The following is a 19768-nucleotide window of genomic DNA, read 5'->3' as shown; positions in this document are numbered from 1 at the left end:
CAGAGAAAGCAAGGGCACCTGATTCCTTTCCTTCTTTGTCATTTCTGAGTCCCAATCTGGCACTGCGCTACGCAAGCGTCCAGTAGGGAACTCTCAGGTTAGATTGTAAGAGGCAGGAGGTTGCTGTGGGCTCCCTGGCTGAGAAATGACCAAAGGGGGGTTTGAGATCGCTGACCGCACTGTTAGCTTAGTAGCCAGGAAAGGCCAACAGCTGTACCAGCCTAGTAAGTCAGGCCAGACGAACGGCGGTGTGTCACAGTACTAATTCTCGGAGTTGTCCAAATTGAGTCTACTGTGGGTTATTTATTGTGTTTCCTGAAAAGTGGGGATAAAACCCCGGCTGCAGTATAAAAGTAAAAGCTAGCACTATTAAAATTCTTAAAATGGGTGCACCTCAATCAAAAGAAATGAACCTGCAGACTCCTGATGGGAAAGAAGCCTAGTGGTGCTTATTTCCGGCCTGGACTCTGACAGTCCCCTTCAATTTGTGTTTAAGAAACGTTTTTTCTGTGTTTAAATTGTACTTAGGTAACATCCAGCAGCTGCTTATCTTAAATGTGCCATCTAAAATAAAAATGCAAGCTTGCTCCAAATTCTAAATCTAAGGAAGCCATGTTGAGCCTTATCAATCTTAAACAAGACAAAATGGAGAATGAAGTGTGCAAATGTTTGTTATTTGAGAGAGGCTCCAAAAGAGAGTTTTCCTCCCACGTGGTAAAATCCTGTATACGTGCTACTTGTGTTCTGAAAGGAGGATTACCCCACCTCCTTCCTCTAGTTTAAGTGAGGAGGGTGATTTTAAGTCTAATGGTAAATGTTTTGTTGTAACTTTTGAGTTTGTGAGTACACCTGTGTTCCAGTCTATTTTGGAATGTGAAGTTAACCTAATGTTTCTGCTGCAAAAAGCCTAGTTGAGCACAATTGCTCTCTCAAGCTAAAATGCAGTGTCTGTATTTCCTTAAGCATATGACTAACAATATGGTCTGAAAAATATCTGAGTCCAGTTTTAACTTTAATTTGGTTGGACAGAAGAGTTATTGTAAGGCTCCTGATATCAGTCTCTATAAGACTTCCTGGCCTCTTTTCTTAGAAAATGCCCCCCCTTGTTTCATTCTGTCTCTTTCAGGGTTGTTTTTTTTTTCTTCTTCTTACTTCTGTGCCAGGTAAATTTACTCCCGAGTAAGCTTCCTTTAAAGGAAACTGCAAGGGGGGGGCATAGATTAGGCTTACTATTCCTATGCAAGTTCAGGAAAAATTGTCAATTTGTATTCCTTTTAAATCAAATCTATGGCTGTTTTAACTATGCTTTATAAGAGATCCTCTCCCTATCTTAGGAAAAATGTACTCTTTAGTCTAAGGAAGTAAACTCAAACTAATCTCAAGATCTGCTAAAAGGGTTCTGTATAAAGTTGGGTACTTTTATTTTCCTCTTCCTTAGTACATGATAGGCGCATGGCTTGTGATAGGCGCATGGCTTGTGGTCTCTTCCCCAGTTGTGTCTGTGTACATAAGTATGTGTGTGTTTCTGGTAGTACAAATCTTGCTATGAACCCTTTATTTTAGGGTTGGACTAGATGACCCCAGGTCCCTTTCAACTTTCCCAATTTGTGGCTGATGAGTTGAAATTCAGCCCAGATTTGCTCTTTGTTTTTAAAGGTGAGAGGTGAAAGCTGTGATGTTTTGAAGCAGAACTGGTGATATCAGGCATTTGAGTGATTACAGTGTTTATCATTTTGTCTATTATTTACAGAAATCAGACTTAAAAGTCTACTCAAAGTTTAAGCACATACAAATTAATATAATCAGGTAGAATGCGCCTTGACCATACCTGTAAATAAAGGGCAGAAGATTTTGTCTGCAAATGGTAAGGCTGAAATGACTGAGAATGTAAGGGCGTGGCAGATTGTTCCGCGAATGGCCAAAGGGATATTAGCCCTTTCCTGTACATAAAGGAAGCAGTCACTTTGCTTGGGCTGGAATTGCTAGCTTTGGTGAATACTTAAATTGCTGAGTTTCTCTTTTTTGTTTTAAAATCTAACCCTATTTTTAAAATCTACTCCTTACCCTTCCCTTCCCTTATTCAAATTCTAATTTAGCCAAAAGATGCAACATTTTCAATAGTATAAAAGGTTTGCTGAGACATGAACTCTGCACATGCACAGAGGCTAGATCAGCTTAAAAAAAAAAGAGAGAGAGAGAGAGAGAGAGAGAGAGAGAGAGAGAGAGAGAGAGGAAGGAGGGGGGGAAAGGGGGGAGAGGAGGTTTGCAGAGCATGTGCTTGCAGGGAGAAACCTATCCAAATTTCCTTATGTAAAACTTGGAACCATTGAGGGAAATCACCCTTAATGTGTCTTTTGCTCCAAGGGCTACTTAATCAAGAGGTTGCCAAGTTTCAAATCTAACATGCCAAATTCTTTTCACAGGTAAATATCAAAGCACTCCCACTGTGAGTTCCTCTCTTGAGTAGTTTGCCTCCCCAATGGGATTTAAATTTTATAAGTTTTTTTGTGTGTGTGTGTATGCCTATGCATTTTAGGAACAGCATTTCCTGACTGACTTCTCACATGAAATAATTTTCCCTCTTAACAGAATATGTGAACCCCATTAACAAAGTGTTTGTCCCTTCTTTTTCCCCACAGCACGAATGATAATGAGGGGATGCAAACAGTGATTTAAATACTCTATAAAAAGTAATTGCATTTGTATTTCTTTTCATCTTTCTTCCCTTAAAGCCAGTCACTTTCTTTCTGTTCAGCAAAACAAGTCTGAATCCCTGCTATATTAGTTTATTTCCCTCTATCTCTTTGTGGCTTTGACACTTTAGGTTACAAATAATCTGTTTTCATTTATTTAATCAGTTTTTCCATGATGTCTATGAAATTAATCAAAGCACAACCAAACATTGTTTGTGGAATGGTATTTGTTTACCTTTTTGCCTGAGTATTATTATTTTTGGTTCCTCATAGGTCATTTTGTGTGTGTGTGTGTGTGTGTGTGTGTGTTACTTTGGGGACATGTTCATCACATGTTGAAAGTCAGTTTCATGAAGTTCTTTTCTCAGATAGCACATGGTGAATTTTAAGATATTTTCCCCATTGTTTTCCCATTTTTTCAGTCCAGTAGTAATCTGTGTGGTTTTGATAATATCTTTGTATTTAATAATTCTTTTCTAAATCTGATGTCTTTGTGTCAAGTCTGTTTTCATCTGACTGGTAATCTAATTTTTTGCTTTTTTAATTTTTTAACCTTTGTTGTATTTTTTACAGTTCTCTTTCTATACATGTGGAGTAATTTTTTTATTTTAATAATATAAAAAAACAACAAAAACTAAGTGAAGGAAAGCAAACAAACTTAGCAGATAATAACAGTAATTATATGAAAATGTGATAATAATATTAAATTGAGTAAAATGCTTAACATGCTAAGATTTTATTATTTGCAGCTAATAACTCAAGGAGATTTTCTTGGGGAAGGGGCTTTTGATCCTTCCTTTTGTCTTTTAAGTCCCCCCAAAACCCTGCCCCCTTACAGGATATCACTTCTAGAGAGGTGCAATTATGAAAAAGCAGCAACAACCCCTCAACTCAGTTCTTCGCCATCACAAGACCTGCAACAGACACCAGAGTTACCAGAGTTTAAAAAATGCCCACAGCTATCTCTTTCAAAGGATATAGACTGACGGGGCAGTGGGGCTGACAAAGGGGGGAGGAGTTGAATTGCAAGGACATTTTCTCAATTTGAACCGCAAGAATGTGCTCCAGCATTGAGAATATACATGCGTAGAAGATCACAATTGTCTCAAGATATGCAACTGATATTTAATTAGGTTTTTTTGTATTATGTTATTATGTAGGAATGTTGAAATGTTTCTTGACAGAGTGATTTCCACAAAGGGGGGGCTATTTTTGTGTGTAATTGTTTTTATGTTTAATGTCTTATTCCTTACACCCCAAGTTTTTTCATGGAGGATTCTCATATATTACATGCTTTCCGATAGATCAGGCTATATTGAGATTAAGTCAACTGATCATATTTGCTTGTCTGCTTTGTTTTTTCTATACACGAAGTTCCCAGAAAGAAATTGTGTTTTTACTCTTTCTTTCTTTCTTTGCAGTCACTTTCTTAATGTTCCAGAAAACTATTTTGAATCCCTTCTATGACTTCTCTGAATCCCTTGCAGATTCAGTACTGTCTTTAAGTAGCAAATTGTTCTGTATTTATTTATTAATCTTGGATTTCCCGTATAGCTGTGAAATTAATCTAACCACAACCAAGTATTATTCTTGGAACCATATTTTATCAGGTAGTTTTGAAGCAACACTCTTTATTATTATTTAGGATGTTTTGATTAGAATGCCAAATGGAAATTGGTGTAGATCATGTCTCAAATTTTATTTATTTGAGGACCTCCACCATACGTGGAATTAGGTTCCTTCACTTTGTTTATATCTCCAACACATTATTTATTTTATTTTATTTTGCTAACATCTGCATATCATTTTCATATAGTATTTCCCCCGGATTGCACACAGTGAATCTTAAGGTTTTTTCCGCATAATTGCTCTCATTTTTTTTATCTCAATTGGACAACCAAATTGTGTGCTTACTCTTCTCTACCGAATTTTAATTTTACCAAGGAGAAGCTTCAGGATCCATGAAAGCCCAGATAACAAGAAAAGTGTATATGCTTTGGTTTAGCAGGAATGATCCCTTATAGAGTTAAATTGACTTATTTGGACAAGTGCCTTTTTAAGAATGGTTTTCTTTTAACAGTTTGTTTTGATAAGTTGAGAACCATGGGGCAAATTAAATTCAAATTGGACTCAGTTTGAATTGGGCAAGTGTATCCAGGCTGCAATTAGCTTTTTGGTCTTTAAGTGCAAGTGAGCAACCTCCCATGAGTGCAAGACCAACGCCAATAAAATAAAATCCCATAGAAAGGCCAAGGCAAAGACATCTCTCTCATGATATGTCCAAACCTGTGGCAGCTATGGTGAGTGCCAGGCGACATGGTTAAAATAAAAGCCCCGAGGGGATTCAACAGACAGGATGTGTTGCTGTAGCACTATGCCAGTGTGAGACCACAGAAGAGCTAGCTTGACACCTGAGAAACACACAAAAATGGCAAAGGACAAAACACCAACTGCATTTTTCAGTCAGTAGTGGACCTTCCTGCTAAATGTAAAGCATAGCCACTATTGAGAAAATGTTTCTCCCAAGAGCTAGAATGCCACAAGTAATTTAGTAACAAAATGCAACATATGTTATTTTTATATGATATATTTATACAAAGGCATCCATTTACAACATACGATGTTATTATTTGTGGGGCAAAAATTTTTAAGAAAAATTCTAGCCCCAAAGGGGGGATAATGTGATAGGAATTTTATGGTCTTAGATATATGGCAACGTTCATAACCACATGTACATAGATCAGCACAGGAAAGCCAACCTGGAACCATTTTGATTCCTAAACTGAGCAAATGTTTCTCTGCATGGTCAAAATGGAAAAGTCTCCCCATTGTCTCTTTCCTCACAAATCCTGTCTTAAGGACACATTTAAGATACAAGGTGTGAGCCTGTGACCTGGCCCAGGAAATAAGTATTTTACCACTACAAAAGAATGGCCAGGCTCCCCAGGAAATCCAATCAAGTAACTTGCCAGACAGGAGATAAACTGTAACAGGAGAAAAACAACATTTAAATTTCTGTGATGTAGGTGGGATGTATCTGAGGGGTGGTCTTAGGTTACACCCCTTCTGTGATGTATGCATAATGTTTCTGGGGGTGGTCTTGATCTACAGAATGGGAATTTCAAAAGTCTTTATAAACCCTTGCACAGCATTGTTCTGGGTCCTCTTCCTCTCCTGCGTGTGAGGGGAGCACCCTGTTGCAACAGATCAATAAAGATCAAGCTTACTAGCTGCTTTGCTTCTCAATATTCTCTAGTTGGCCTCTGTTATTTTCTCCTACCAATAGGGAACCTATGTAAGGACTCTGTATGGGCTCTTGGATACCCCATAAGGGAAAAGGGCATATTTTTATTTACAACAGTATCTAATACAAAGTCGAACATTGCTTTCTAATTATAGGTATAGATGTGGATCAGGGGCCAGGAAACCCTAAAACAATGAGGAGCCATTTCTAAAACTCAATACTGTCTTTGCATATTGAATGACTGCACCAGCACTTTGAATGAAATACAGTGCACAAAACTTCAACAATCAGTTTTTGCACTCATTAAATACTGAGCTTAAGTAAATACCAGAATTACTGTTTTAAAGAAATTTAATTTGAAAGAATAACTGATCAAGATGCGACTCCATACATGCTCCAGGAGCATTTGTTTACAAATAAGTGAACTAGAAACAGTAAGTCTCAAAATAAAACAAAAATGTTTTTTGGACACAGTGTGTTATCTCTTAAGAGATAAACACCTGCAAACACACAAAAAACAACAACAACTGATGGTCCAGACTCCAAATGATTCAGCCTCAAGATGAACTGAGATACATCTCTGAGGTCCTTCTGGGTTTCGATCGTTCGGGAGCCAAAACGTTCGAGAACTAGGCTGTTTGAAAACTAAGGTATGACCGTAGTTGCACCCAGTAGTTTTGCAATGCCCTCCCAGCAGATGTCAAAGAGTTAAACAAGTATGTAACTTTCTGTAGACATCTGAAGGCAGCCCTGTTGTTGGAAGCTTTTATGCTTTCCCCTCCTGTATTTTTGTTGGAAGCCACCCAGAATGGCTTGGGCAACCCAATCAGATGGGTGTGGTATAATAAGTAAACCATCATCAGTTATGGGGCTTTACTTTCAGTTAAATGTGCCTGATAAGACTGTCAACATTATAGCCTGATCCTTTGCATTCTTTTTTGGGAGTAAGTTTCCATGAGTTCAACCATGAATGGGGCTTAACGCTTAAGTAAGTATGTACAGGATTCCAACTTTAATATTTCAATGCAATATTTTAGAATGAAAAGTAGTTTGATTTAGTTGCTTTTTAAAACAAATTGTAAAATGGCAAGTCTTTTCAGACTAAAGGAAACACTTCTTGCTTTTGAACTACATGTTACTTCAGCATAGCAGAATCTGAGGAGTTTCTTCAAACTTAATAATCAAAAAATGGGGCAACAAAAAACAGCTTCCGCCTATATTAGGTTATGTGGGTGACGACTCTTTCCCTGTTCATTTTGATTTTAGAAAAGTTGACATTAGCAGGGGTCAGGTATACAGAGAAGTGAATTAAAGTGGCAGAGAAGGTGATAAAAGGAAGAAAGTTCACAAAATAAGAGAAAAATTAACAACTATAGGGGTTAAAAGTTTGACCAACAATTCATGAAATATTGGTTCACTTGTACTGGAAAAAAAATCGTATACCAACACCTCAATGAACAATATATGGTGTGACATTAGCACTATTCACTAAAATATCAAAAGGGAAAATGCAGGGGATCCCAAGTACCTGGCTGGGGGTCTACAGTGGGTAAGGAATAACAACAACAACAAAACCCTTATTTTCTCTCTTAGCTAGAAAGCTATTGTATCTTTTAATTTCAAACTGAAGGAAGCCTTGTAAAAAGTTGTCTGCCTGGTTGACCGTGACAAGTAAAACACAATTAGAGGTGACAAGGCAAGGGATTTTTTTCAAGGTTGAATTAAATTTGGAGAGCTTATCTGCACAGCTAATCATTTTACTAGGAGTGACTGTTTTTCCATGTTTGACAACTGAGCTCCAGCAAATATACTATCAAGCTATTAAAATATTTTCCACCAGAAAGCTACAGAAAGATAGCATGCTTGATTCTGCAACTGTATCCAAGAGTCTGTTTCAGAAGTGGGGGGGGGGGGAGTCAGTTTGAGGGTTGTATTCCCTTCTGTGTAACCTTTTGGGGGGCTACATACCACTTCAAGATGGGACCAGAAGGTAAATTAGGTGGAGCAATGAATGTAAATGTTACCTTTGTAGTAGAATAGTTTCTACACACACACCCTCTATCCTCCCTCCCTGCAAGCATGAGTTGTTCAAGTTCAAGGACACATTCTAGAAATGCAAAAACTCTCAAGAAGGCATGAAGAGGGCCAAGTGAAGTGTGGGGCCTAGGGCCAGGGAGGGTGGGGTACAAATGTATTATTATTAGGGAAAATTCCAAAAGCCAGATAGAGATGCTTGGAGGACAACATTCACCCACCAGGGCCTAATTTTCCCTACACCAGTCTATAACGAAAAAAGAAAATATGTGAAAAGTATTTAGTTCATATCCTTCACTCAGATCTTCTCTGTGAAGCCCAAATCCTTAGCATTACATCCTATATCTTTCAGGACCTTTGCTGCTTTTATTATAGCAAAATACTCTTTCATTTTTGTAGCATATATTCTCAATCCCATGTTGTAGTTAATTGAGATCAAAAGGACAACACTTTTTCTTCCTGAAGGTTCTCAAAGTAATTAATTCTAGTAAGTTGTAAACATGTCCAAGAGGCACTACAGGATAATATGCTATAATTTGAAGATTCGGGTACTTAATTGCGTAGTTACCAATCCACAGAAGCATCAAGTCTCAAAAGCTAAAGCAACAAATAGCCACATAAAGCTCAGTTCAACTGTTGACTGCACAATCTCATTCAAGTACAGGGCAAAAAACAATTAAAGGACAATTAAATAGGCTACAAAAATCCTTAAGTATGGCAAACGTATGGCTAAGTATTGAGGGATAGCAAAATAATAGAAGGAACTTCACTAGGGCTACATGAAAGAAGTTAAATAAAGTAGACTTTGTTTAGATTATCTGAATAGATGCTTAAACCTTTTTCTCTTTCATATTATATTCCATTTGTTTTGATGTTACCTTCCACTAACTTTTTATCTGTAATAGAATGAATAGGAATCATGAGAATAGAATGAATAGCAACCAAGTGAAGAAGCTGCTGTTTGTGGAAATTGAGTGAAATAGTGGAAGTTAAATGCTTGGGATGAAGATGCAACATTGGGACTCCAAAGAGATTGCTGGGATGAGGAAAGCAGCCTAAGATCTTGTGGATTTCAGCCATATGAAGATATCTCTTTTAGATGCAGACATTCCAAAGCAGGAAGGGGAAACTGTAGCCCTCCAGATATTGTCAGACTCCAATTCCTATACACCTCAGTCTTCCCAGCCATCATAGTTAATCATAACTTGTGATGGGAACTGTACTCTAGTAGTATCTGGTGGGTCATAGGCTCATCAGTATTTTCCTAAAAGACAAACTCAGAATGCAGAGAAAGCGTATTGAAACTACTTCTATTCTTTCTTGACTCTCACCCATTCCTTTCCCAAATGTCTCACTCATTAGAGCATGACATATACTATTTGACTCAATTGCACAGATCTCAGGTCAAACTTGTAACTCAACCAGAAGTGATTCTGTGCCAGCAACATCTAAACATCCTCTTTAACCCTTTGCTTACTGCAATATTGAGCCATAAATAAATAAATCCAAAGACCACAGTCATAATTGTACACTATGTCCCTTTCCCTAGTTTCAAGCAGCAAGAGTTCCCTTTAAGAAACACAGAGTCTAGGCTTGTGGAATGCAAACTTTAAAATCAAATCAATAAGAGGCTGAGAGGACTCCACCTATTTGAGGTTTAGAGATTGTCATTAACTTTGCACAACGAAAATACCTTGCCAGCCAAAATGCCTGGCTGCATGGCCTACACACATACAAAAGCAAGAAGTCGGGCAGAGAAAGAGAAAGCTTTGTGGCAAATTACTTCAACATGTTCAATATACCAGCAACAGTATTTTCTACCAGATAACCTGTAGCTAACAATTCAAAACAGGCACTCAATGCTACAATCTATAGAACATGACATGCTTTAGGGAAGTAATGCACTACAGGAGATATTGATAAGTGCATTAAAATCCTGGACTGCTCAAATAATAGCTCTTGACTGTGGTTTGGACACACTCAGAACACTTCAGCAGCTTTTTCAAAGGACTTTTGAAAAACTACCTTCTACCCTTGGCTGAAACAAAGCCACACAAATGTGTTTCAAATTATGTCCCAAAAGTACACCCTTCCACTGGCTGGTTTATATATATTTCATATTCTCTACAGTTTTGAAGCTTCCCGCTATAATGTTTAAGCCATCTGCCAATAACATGTCAGAAGGCCTCCAAAGCTGTAATAGTACTAACTATATCATTTTTTTTTCCATTGGGTGAGGAGGCCTCTAGCAGATCTTTTCCAAAAAGATCACAAATTTCTAACAAAATGAAGGTATGAAAGATACAAATTTCCACTTGTTATTTCTTTAGCCACCCAAAACAAGTCCAAATGAATCCTAGAGAACACAGAAAACACTGATGACCGAGGCATGTACAACTTGTTCAGAACCCCTGCAACTAGAATATCTCCTAAACTTCCAGTATCAAGCGTTTCATTTGCCTAGTAATCTTAAATCAAATGGTGTCAGTGAAGCCCAGTTAACACCCAGGATATGCCCCGGATGAAGACACTAGACTGCAATTTAGCAGAAGATGCAGTTTTAATTTTAACCAGAACAAGGCAGCTTGCATGTTGCTTTTGACAACCAATAATTTGTTTCTGATACATTTGGAGATCACAGTAAGAGTCCCATTCTGCTCTAAAAATAATTTCATATTCTTCAATCACAAACCTTGCATTCCACAGCTCCAAAAGCAATTTCACACAATTTGCATGGCTTCACAATGTGGAAAGATGTGCACAATGCACATCTGTCTGTGTTGTGAAGGGATAAGAAAAACAGGAGTTGGATTCATGGGAAAATGTTGAACTCAAGGAAATGGGTCATATGAACAGTCAGTGAGACACTGACGGAAAGCTATCACACGAGGAATGATTCTCAACTGAGCCCTGGAAACCCCTATCTGATGGAATATTCACAAAGATCATTTCTATTTTCAACCACCAACTTGGTATGAAAAATAACATTATCTAACTGTCCCAGTTTGCACATAACATTAAGCCAAACCATGGCTAAGTTATCATTGTGTGAGCATGCAGGAACTCAGAGAAAACTGCAATGCTTCACTCTTCACCTTGTCCCACAACTGCTGCACTTCCCAGAGCTATCATTACATCCCAACACCAGCTTGTAGTTTATCTCCTGTAGATAAACCATTAATGGTAAGTCAAGAACAAAACTTGCTTTTTCTGGATCAAGACAAATCATGACCCTGGGTTCTGACAGAATAGTAATAATAAATTATTATTATTATTATTATTATTATTATTATTATTATTATTTATACCCTGCCCATCTGGCTCGGTTTCCCCAGCCACTCTGGGCAGCTTATGACACATATAAAACATAGTAAAATATCAAACATTAAAAACTTCCCGATATAGGGCTGATAAGCCAACCATGAAGCTCTCAATAACATAGCAGCAGCAGAACCAGGGGAGGAGCAAGGTGGCCATGATTTTTCCTGTGGGTATCTGTATGCTCATTTGTTTATGTCTGCTCTGCTCCCTGATATAAATGAATATTTGGTATGAAGAGGCATATTATGTAGAAAGGCAAGTTAAGCATTACAGAATTAACCAAGTTCTAAATTGCCACTGAAACCTTTCTGGTCTTTTATGGTATAAAAGGAAGCCACACAGCTACTCCTTCCATTTCACATGCCCTGAAATTTTCATTGATTAATGCTTCTGACTGCCAAGTTTTCATGTTTTGCTCCTTAAATATAAGGGCTATAAACTTATTCTTTAAAATGGAAATGGAAATACTCAAAATTCTCCTCAGATAACTGCACTCCATGGTCACAGTAAACTCTGAATGACGTCTCCATCAGTACCCATTTAAAAGCATACATTTTTGTGGCATGCTGACACAATAGTTTCAGCAATCACCTTTTGTTTGTGAACTCTCTGCCGCTGGTCTGAGTTTAAATAAGATGTTAAGACATTTGTTTCACTGCCTTTGAAAACAGTTCAAAAATTGCAGCTCATACCAAATTTGGCAGCCAGTTTATTAACTGGGACCATGCTGTCTGAGCACATAAACACCAATTCTAGCTCAACTACACTTCCTGCAAATTTGTTTCTGAACCCAATTCAAAGTGCTGACCTATAAAGCCTTATAGAAATGTCTGAAGGGTGGCACTAAGAGGCTGGGTCCTTCCAATGGTAGCTTCCCTACTTATGGAAACACACCAACCTGTCATCTAAGAGGTTTCTCCAAACATACACAGATCCTAAAATTATTTTAAACGAATGGAAAAGTTAGCAGCACTTTAAAAAAAACAAACAAACAAAAACTAGTAAACCAGGGAACCAAGGAAAAGGAAAATTGGGCCTTCAGCCATCCCGTATCTAAACAAGGAGTAAAATTATCTGGATCACACATGTATTTAAATACCACTCCAAATAAATTTATGCAGAAAGCTTTTTTTTTTTACAGTAAAGACAAATTCGCAGAACTAGAGTCTCCCATTATCAGACCCTACACTATTCTAGGAATACAGATACAAATAAATTATATGGGTGTGGCTAATGATATGGTTCCTTCAAACATGAACAGTGTCCTAAGTGACCTTCCTATTCAGGATACATTCCAGTGACCATCCAGAATGCTTTTATGTCTCTTGCTAAAGCTAAACACAGTTCAAGCCCAACAACTGGAATAAGAATTATGAGTATTAAAATATGCAAATTTATAGGGCCGTTTATACATTATCTGTCCCTATAAACAGCCTAACTGCAGCTTTTGTACCAGCTGAAACCTCTGGACCAGGCCCAAGGGTAGCTGCACAAATAGTGCATTGCTGTAATCAAGTCTTGAGGTTACCAATACATTAATCACGGTGGTCAAGCTATTCCAGTCCAATATTAGCTGGGGTTTGCTTACGAGCCATAACTCATAAAATCACCATGGTATGGTGTGCAATGGGAAGAGAAAGTACACAAACCCAAAGTTCCTGGATGATTATGCATGCAACACCAAACTATGGTTTACTGTCAGAACATTTTTTTTGTGCTCCTTTGATCTGTACTTCTGAGCTTGAAATGTAATTTTAAAAATAGCCTGTATTCCAGCAGCACATTGTTTAAACACACCGATAAGAAGAGTGGCACCTAAGCAAAGCACACAAAGACAAGCAACACTAAGCCAGTCTAAATACCCTCTCTCACACACATATCCGTTTGCCAATTACATTTACATCAAGAGACACATGAAAGATAGAATATGGACACAATGTTAGGATATAAATCTGAGGTGCACTAAAAGGTTACAATTAGCAAAACACAAAATGGGACCAAGCCAGTAAAGCAGAAGCTAATGTTCACAAAAATAAACAATACTATAGCAGACTCAATACACAAATATTTTATATCACTATTTTAAAAAATCAAAGCCGTTCACAACATAAAAACATACACTAAAACCATTTAAAAATAAAATAAAATATCAGAATTACTTTGTAAAAAGTCAGTAGAATTCAGTGTTAATGATTTGGATTAGGTGTGTTTTCAGGAAATGTCCAAGCATGCTACTGTCATTGTTCCCAAATAATTTGGGGGGGAGCATCCCAGAGGAAAGGTACCACCACAGAGAAGGCCTGTTTCTGACAGGTGGCAATTTGCAGTTCATGGCACAGCTAACAAGGTGTCCCTTGAAGATGCAATTGGTCTATACATGAGGAGGCAGTTCTGTACGTAACCTGTAACATTAATCACATTCTGTACTTTTCACGTTTAATAATCATCTACCACAACTATTTTTATGACTCCCAACTTATACTATCATCTTTTATGCCAGAAAACAATGGGGGCCATCATAACTGATTCCAGCCACAGAAACATTTTGAAGTCACACTGCACTTGATCCACATGGCTTGTGATCATGCAGATAGATCAACAATTGTCTGATCACAGTAAAGTACAAGTCGGCAAACCTTGATTTCAACCCTTGCTAAATCAGCTGATCTTATCAATGCTATGATCTATCAGAACAAGGATATTGAGACTTTTTTATCACAAAGAGGCTACAATATGTCAGCTTGTGCTTTTTAAAACAATAGTTTCTCAAGAACATATTTAGTATGTAGAAGGCACTACCCTTTTCCCCTTTAGATTACAAGCTTCTTTTGAACACCTACATATGAATCACCTGACCAGTATCTGGCAATGGTATTTAAAGGCAGAATTTTAAGCAAAGAAATATTCTACAAGTGTTTGCAAAATGTATGTAGATGGAAGTCAAATTAAATACCCCCCCAACAGCTGTAGCCATAAATGAAATTTTCCTGGTACTTCTAACTCCTCCAAATCAAAGGGCCACAGAAACATGAAGATAAAAGTATTTTAATGGTGCAGTTCTGTGCAACTTACATGAGAGTTTTACTGAACTGGTACTTAATTCTGAGTAAGCATACATAAGACATATTGTGGCACAAGTCTATATAGATCAAAAGACTACTAAGTAGATTAGTGATGGGAAAACTCTGACCTTCTAGATATCGTTGAACTACAACTCCCATCATTTATAAGCATTGGCTATGCTGGGTTGCACTGACAGGACAACAACATGTGGAGGGCCACAAGTTCCCTATCCCAGAAGTAGACTGGGTGCATGTCACACTTAAAAGACTAAGAAGATGACAGGAATCATTGGGTCAAGATGAGAAATCAGACCGTGCAAATATATCCACCCAACACACCCTAGAAAAACAGGAAAGGGTAAGAAGATGGAACAGGTGACCTTCTAACATCTAACTGTTTTTTCATCCAGTCACAATAGGTGACCTTGAAAGATTACATAAATCATCACCTATCATCTAACTGCTTGCTCCCTTTCCCTCCCTAATTCAAATTCCTGCCCAACAGGATAAACTCTGGAAGGAATGGTGGTACCATTGCAGAAAAGATGGGGAAATATGTATCCTTCCCCAAAAAAGAAAAAACTTAAGTAACAGTCAGAAGAATAGAAAGGGAAAGGCCAGTGTTACCTTACTGATGAAATACCTAGAGAGAATCAATACATAGTTGTGAAATTTGCCTTACATTTAAATCAGACATTTTCAAAGAGGGATGATTGGGGCAATATAGAATACTGCATTTATTTTAAATGTAACCCATCCTTCCTCTCAAAAGGGGTCAGGCAGGTTTACTTCTCTAAATCTAAGTCTGGTAGCAGTTGACAAAAGAAGCCTTAAGGAGCACCTTAAAGACTAAGTGAATTTATGTGACAGAAGCTTTTGGGAACTAGCATTTTATCTGATGCAAGAAGCATTATCCTCAGTTGCCAGAGAGACGCCAGCTGTTGAGGAATGTAAGCAGTTTAGCTAAAATAAAATACATGAACTGCACCTTATGCATTTCATGGTCTTTTGCTCCATTTTTTTACAAGGTCTTCTATGCTCCCTCTCGCCCAGGTATGTGTGTATTTGCATCTCTCTACCAACTGGATAACACATCATGCATCTGGAAAAAAAAGTGTGTGCTAGTCTATGAAAGCTTCTGCCACAATGAATCTGTTACATCTTTTAAAAAGTTATATCTATAATCTGCCTGCTGAAACAGAAATCCCACTGAGTTCAACGCAGTTCAAGCCTGGGAAACTGGATATAAGATTGCAGCCTTAGGGTACCCCAGGTTTCTCTCCTTTTTTGTTGGCATCTGCCTAATACATTATTCATTTCAGCTATTTTTATCCCCCATCCTCCAGCAACAAATATGGCTAAGAAACCCAGGGTGTGTCCACCACCTTAAAAAAAAAAATTAACAACCACCTTAGGAGGTAGATCAAGCTGACTGGCCCCAAGGTCACCCAGGGAGCTTCAGTCCTGATTTGGCACTCTGTAACTACTACTACTATTACACTCGAAGCTAACCCTGTGGTATTTGGCTGGAGTGGTAACAGCACATCTGGAGCCTCCAAGCCCATTCTCTAAATATGGGAATCCGCGAGAGTCTCTCTGAGAGAATCTTTTGGGTTGAAAAAACAAGCCTTCTCCACTGGGGGGGGGCGGGGGTGGGAACAGCAATCACCATGCTATGTGGCCATGGCTCAAAAAAGAAGGAGGGCGACCCACACAGGAGGGCGATATTAAACCCAAAAACTCTCGTGTGTGCGTGTACGTGTGTACGTACACACGCGGACACACACGTTAACCGTCGTGACGATAATAATTAGAAACAGCGATAAGGAAAGGCGAGCCCCCCCCCCGACTGCAAACGACTCCCCCCCCCCTCGCGGCTCGGTACCCACCACTTGGGCGATCTTGAGCCTTCCGAAGGTGCCCCTCAAGTAATCGGGGTCGCAGCGGAGGCCGCGCAGCCCGTGGCCGTGACTGACGGGCTCGGTGGTGGGCTGGTAGGGGCTGCTGGCGCCCGAGATCATGGAGGTGCTCGACGCTTCCCCGTCGAAGCCCTCCAGGTCCTCGGCGCGCCTCATGTCGCGGTTGCTGCTGCCTCCGCCGCCGCCCTCTTCCTCCTGCGCCTGGGGTGGGGTCGGGGCCGCCTGGGAACTTCGGCTGGCAGAGGAAAAGAGGAAGGGGAAGGTCTCCTCCTGGCTTCAGGCGGCGGGCGGGGAGGGCGAGGACAACAACAACAACAACGGTGGCGGCGGCGACAACGCCGAGGAAGCGGGAGGCATGTTGGGTCGCCGCCGCCGAGGCTGCCGAAGCGAAGCGGACCGCCCTGCCCTGCCCACTTCGATCCCGTCCGCCGCGGGCGTCTCCCCTCCCCTCAGGCCGGCCTTCCGCCTCAGGAGCTCCACAGCGGGCGGCGTCGCCTGGGTCTTCGCTTCCCGCCTCTCTCACGAGGTGAAGCTGCAGCTGCGGCCACCAGAGACGCCGCCGCCGTTCCCGCTGCCTGCCTGCCTGCCTGCCTGCCTCTCTCCCTCCGGGACTTGCCGCTGCTCCTCGTCGGCGGAAAGGGAGGGAAGAGGAAGAGGGAAAGCCCGCCCTGAAGCGGAGTCAAGAAGGGGCTCGGCTGAGGAGGCGGCAGCCGCCGAGGGTTCTGCCCCCTCAGGGAAGGTCCTGAGCTGGACTCAGGCCCGGATCCTGTGGGGAAGGCAAGGGCTGCGCAGAGGAAGGTCGCCGCCGCCTCGCCATTTCCTCCCTCCCCGCCAACCGCGAACGCGAGGTAAATAGAGAGAGAGAGAAATAGGTAGTGACACGCACGCACACGAATATATAGATGCACAAATACACATACACAGAGAGATTTTTATATACTCTCTTTCCCCACATATTCAACAGTTAATTTGGGGGAGGCGGGGTTCACCTGTTGAATTCTTAGGCGCCAGATGGAGCAGAACAAGGACGCATCAGTCAGTTGCGTCCTGCAAAGTTTTCAAAAGCCACAAATACTGTACTGTCAAAGGTATTTGAACACTTAACATTGAAAATGCTGATACACTGTTACACCCCCACCCCAGTCTCCATGAAGATTCCAGTGGTCCAGGCACTAACCCCAAGGTTTATATTTCCTTTGAAGGGAAGGCGCAGCAGAGATGTCTTTATGATACGTGGCTTATATACAACCTGGAGAGACACGCAGCGTTAACACTTCCAGAGGTTCTTGCTTCTCCCATGGCCAGTTTTGGATGCCACCAGAAATCAACCGTGGCCCTCTGCTCAGCTTGCTGCATTTTACGGGCTGCCACTTTTCTCTCCAGTTTGCCTCCAAGCCAGCTGCAACCCTAAACCACAACCCTCCCTCCAACTCTGGCGTTTGTCCTGCTAACTAACCCGGAGCTGACCCCATTGATGACTGCCAGAGAGACTTTGCCTTTTTAATGGCTCATCACCTTGCCTTTTGTTCTCTGTGATGGCTCTTCTCCCAAGTCATTTCTTCAGCACAGAAAAACTAGTTTGGCCTAGATTTTGATACTGCTAAATTCAGTGTCTGGCAGCCTCTCTTAATAAGCCAAGCATTGATTAAACTACAATACCCACTAGAACCACACCAGAAAATTATGGGAGAATCTGGCACCCAGGAATTTAGGGGAGTCGAAGCACCCACCCACTAACTCTTAACACTATGAGTCAGTTCTTCCTGTTTTTTTGTTGTCTTTATCCAAAGGAAAACCTGCTTTCCTTTGCAGCCTTTGAAGATGTCCATTCATGTGTTTTAAGGCCTTTCTATGCTCAGTAAGCTTTCACAGCTGCATTAAATAAAATTTACTCTTAGGAAATACTGAACCTTCAATCCCTATCTATCTATCCAAGAATGTATAACCTGTAAAGTATTCTGGGATCTGCACATTTGCAGCAAATAGCAGAATAGCCTTAAAGTGATCTTTATGCTCTTAAATGGGATCTTAAATACAGGAATGCCGCTGGAGTGTGTAAAGTGTAACCCAGCCATTTTATAGAACTGTGACACCAAAAAAGTGTTTTGGTTTATTAAGGCTGCATCTTTTTATGTTATTTTATATTATGGTACATTGCTGCAGTAGCTTCTGGCTGTGAAGCAGTTTATAAAGCTATATCTTAACCAAAAGGCCAAGAAGCAATAAATCTGCAAAATTAATTCAAATAAGTTGGGATTTTTTGAACACAAGAAGGAATTTAAATCATTACGGTTTAAATGGACATAAAATAAAACCTTGCATTAGATACCTAAGAATCTTAAGACAGAAATTCTGGAACAAATTTCTGAAACATGCCTTTGTTATCCTTCCTTATAATTACAGGAATTTAAGGTGACGTGTGTGAGAAAAAGACAGATACAGAGATATGAAACATTAAAAAAACACACTGTAAAATTAACATTGGCAGTAAACGCAAGAAAACTCACAAAAAAAACCCAGAACTGTCACAGCATTAGATTATACATTAAAGTCTGGACAAATAAAAAGGTCCATGGTTACCCCATAAAGCTCATAAAGCTGTTTTTAAAAAGAGATTAAACAAATTCATGGAAGTAAATGCTATCAATGGCTGCTAACTATGGTGGCTATGCTCTGCCTCCACTGCCAGAGAATTATGCTTCTGAAAACCACAAGAGAATGAATGCACTTGTGCTCGTCTTGCTTGCAGGTTTCCTACAAGTTGGCCACTATGAAAACAGGATGCTGAACTAGATGGGCCATTGACCTGATCCAGCAAGGTCTTCTTATGTTCTTACCTAAGTTATGTAAATCTGCTTCAAGTTCCTTATATCCAAGATCCCATCAGTTGATATACCAAGTTCAGTGTAATGGACTTGAGACAGCTTTTCCTTTTTCACTGCATTTTTTTTATCAAGCATAAGGCAAGAATAAAAGGCTACTTGAGCTGCTGGCAAAATAGCTTATTTATTTCCTGGAAAAAAATTCTTGAAAGCAAGATATTTTGGGTAAGCTATAATCTCTGGTTCCCTTAGTTGGAAACAACTGAGCATACAGGACATGCTCATCATTGGGGAAAAATGCACATTTAATAATAATTTTTAAAACCCTTATTCCAATTATATACCCTTTTATCACATCTGATAATGAATGAATCCAAATATATATTGCCTAGTTTAAAATCTGGGTGTAAAAATCCATAGTTAATAGGTTTATAAATATTGGGAAAAGGTTTGTTTGTTTGTAAAAAGGTTCTAAAGCCTGGATGCCAACAGAGATGAAAGGAAACAGTCACACCAAAGTGATGCAAAGCTGAGATGGGTGAGGCTGTCATTTAGAACGATCAAAGGCTGCCTGATCTAAATAACTTTCACTTTTCTCCCGGGCACACTGCATATTTATGAAGGCTTTTTTGTATTAAATTGCAGAGGACATTTGTGATTTCTACTGCCCTGA

The 19768-nt window shown here is 39.8% G+C and overlaps 1 protein-coding gene and 1 long non-coding RNA gene across 2 annotated transcripts in view; one reads left to right on the top strand and one right to left on the bottom strand.

The window, feature by feature from the left end:
* CMTM4 (CKLF like MARVEL transmembrane domain containing 4) overlaps window positions 1-16859 on the bottom strand; it is a 42368-nt gene extending 25509 nt beyond the window's left edge. The window contains exon 1 of the mRNA XM_081920445.1: window positions 16244-16859. Coding sequence (XP_081776571.1) covers window positions 16244-16429 — 186 coding nt within the window. The 5' untranslated portion in view covers window positions 16430-16859. The remainder of the gene's footprint in view (window positions 1-16243) is intronic.
* On the top strand, window positions 1382-1889 carry LOC309375409. Its single transcript, XR_014170916.1, has 2 exons — window positions 1382-1656; window positions 1687-1889. It is a non-coding gene; the product is annotated as an uncharacterized lncRNA (long non-coding RNA).
* Window positions 16860-19768: the final 2909 nt, after the last annotated feature.

Source organism: Podarcis melisellensis, assembly GCF_964234715.1.
Source record: "Podarcis melisellensis genome assembly, chromosome: 8".
In the NCBI taxonomy this organism is placed as follows: Eukaryota; Metazoa; Chordata; class Lepidosauria; order Squamata; family Lacertidae; genus Podarcis; species Podarcis melisellensis.
Note: the sequence above shows the minus strand (reverse complement) of the source record. Positions and strands in the feature narration are given on the sequence as shown.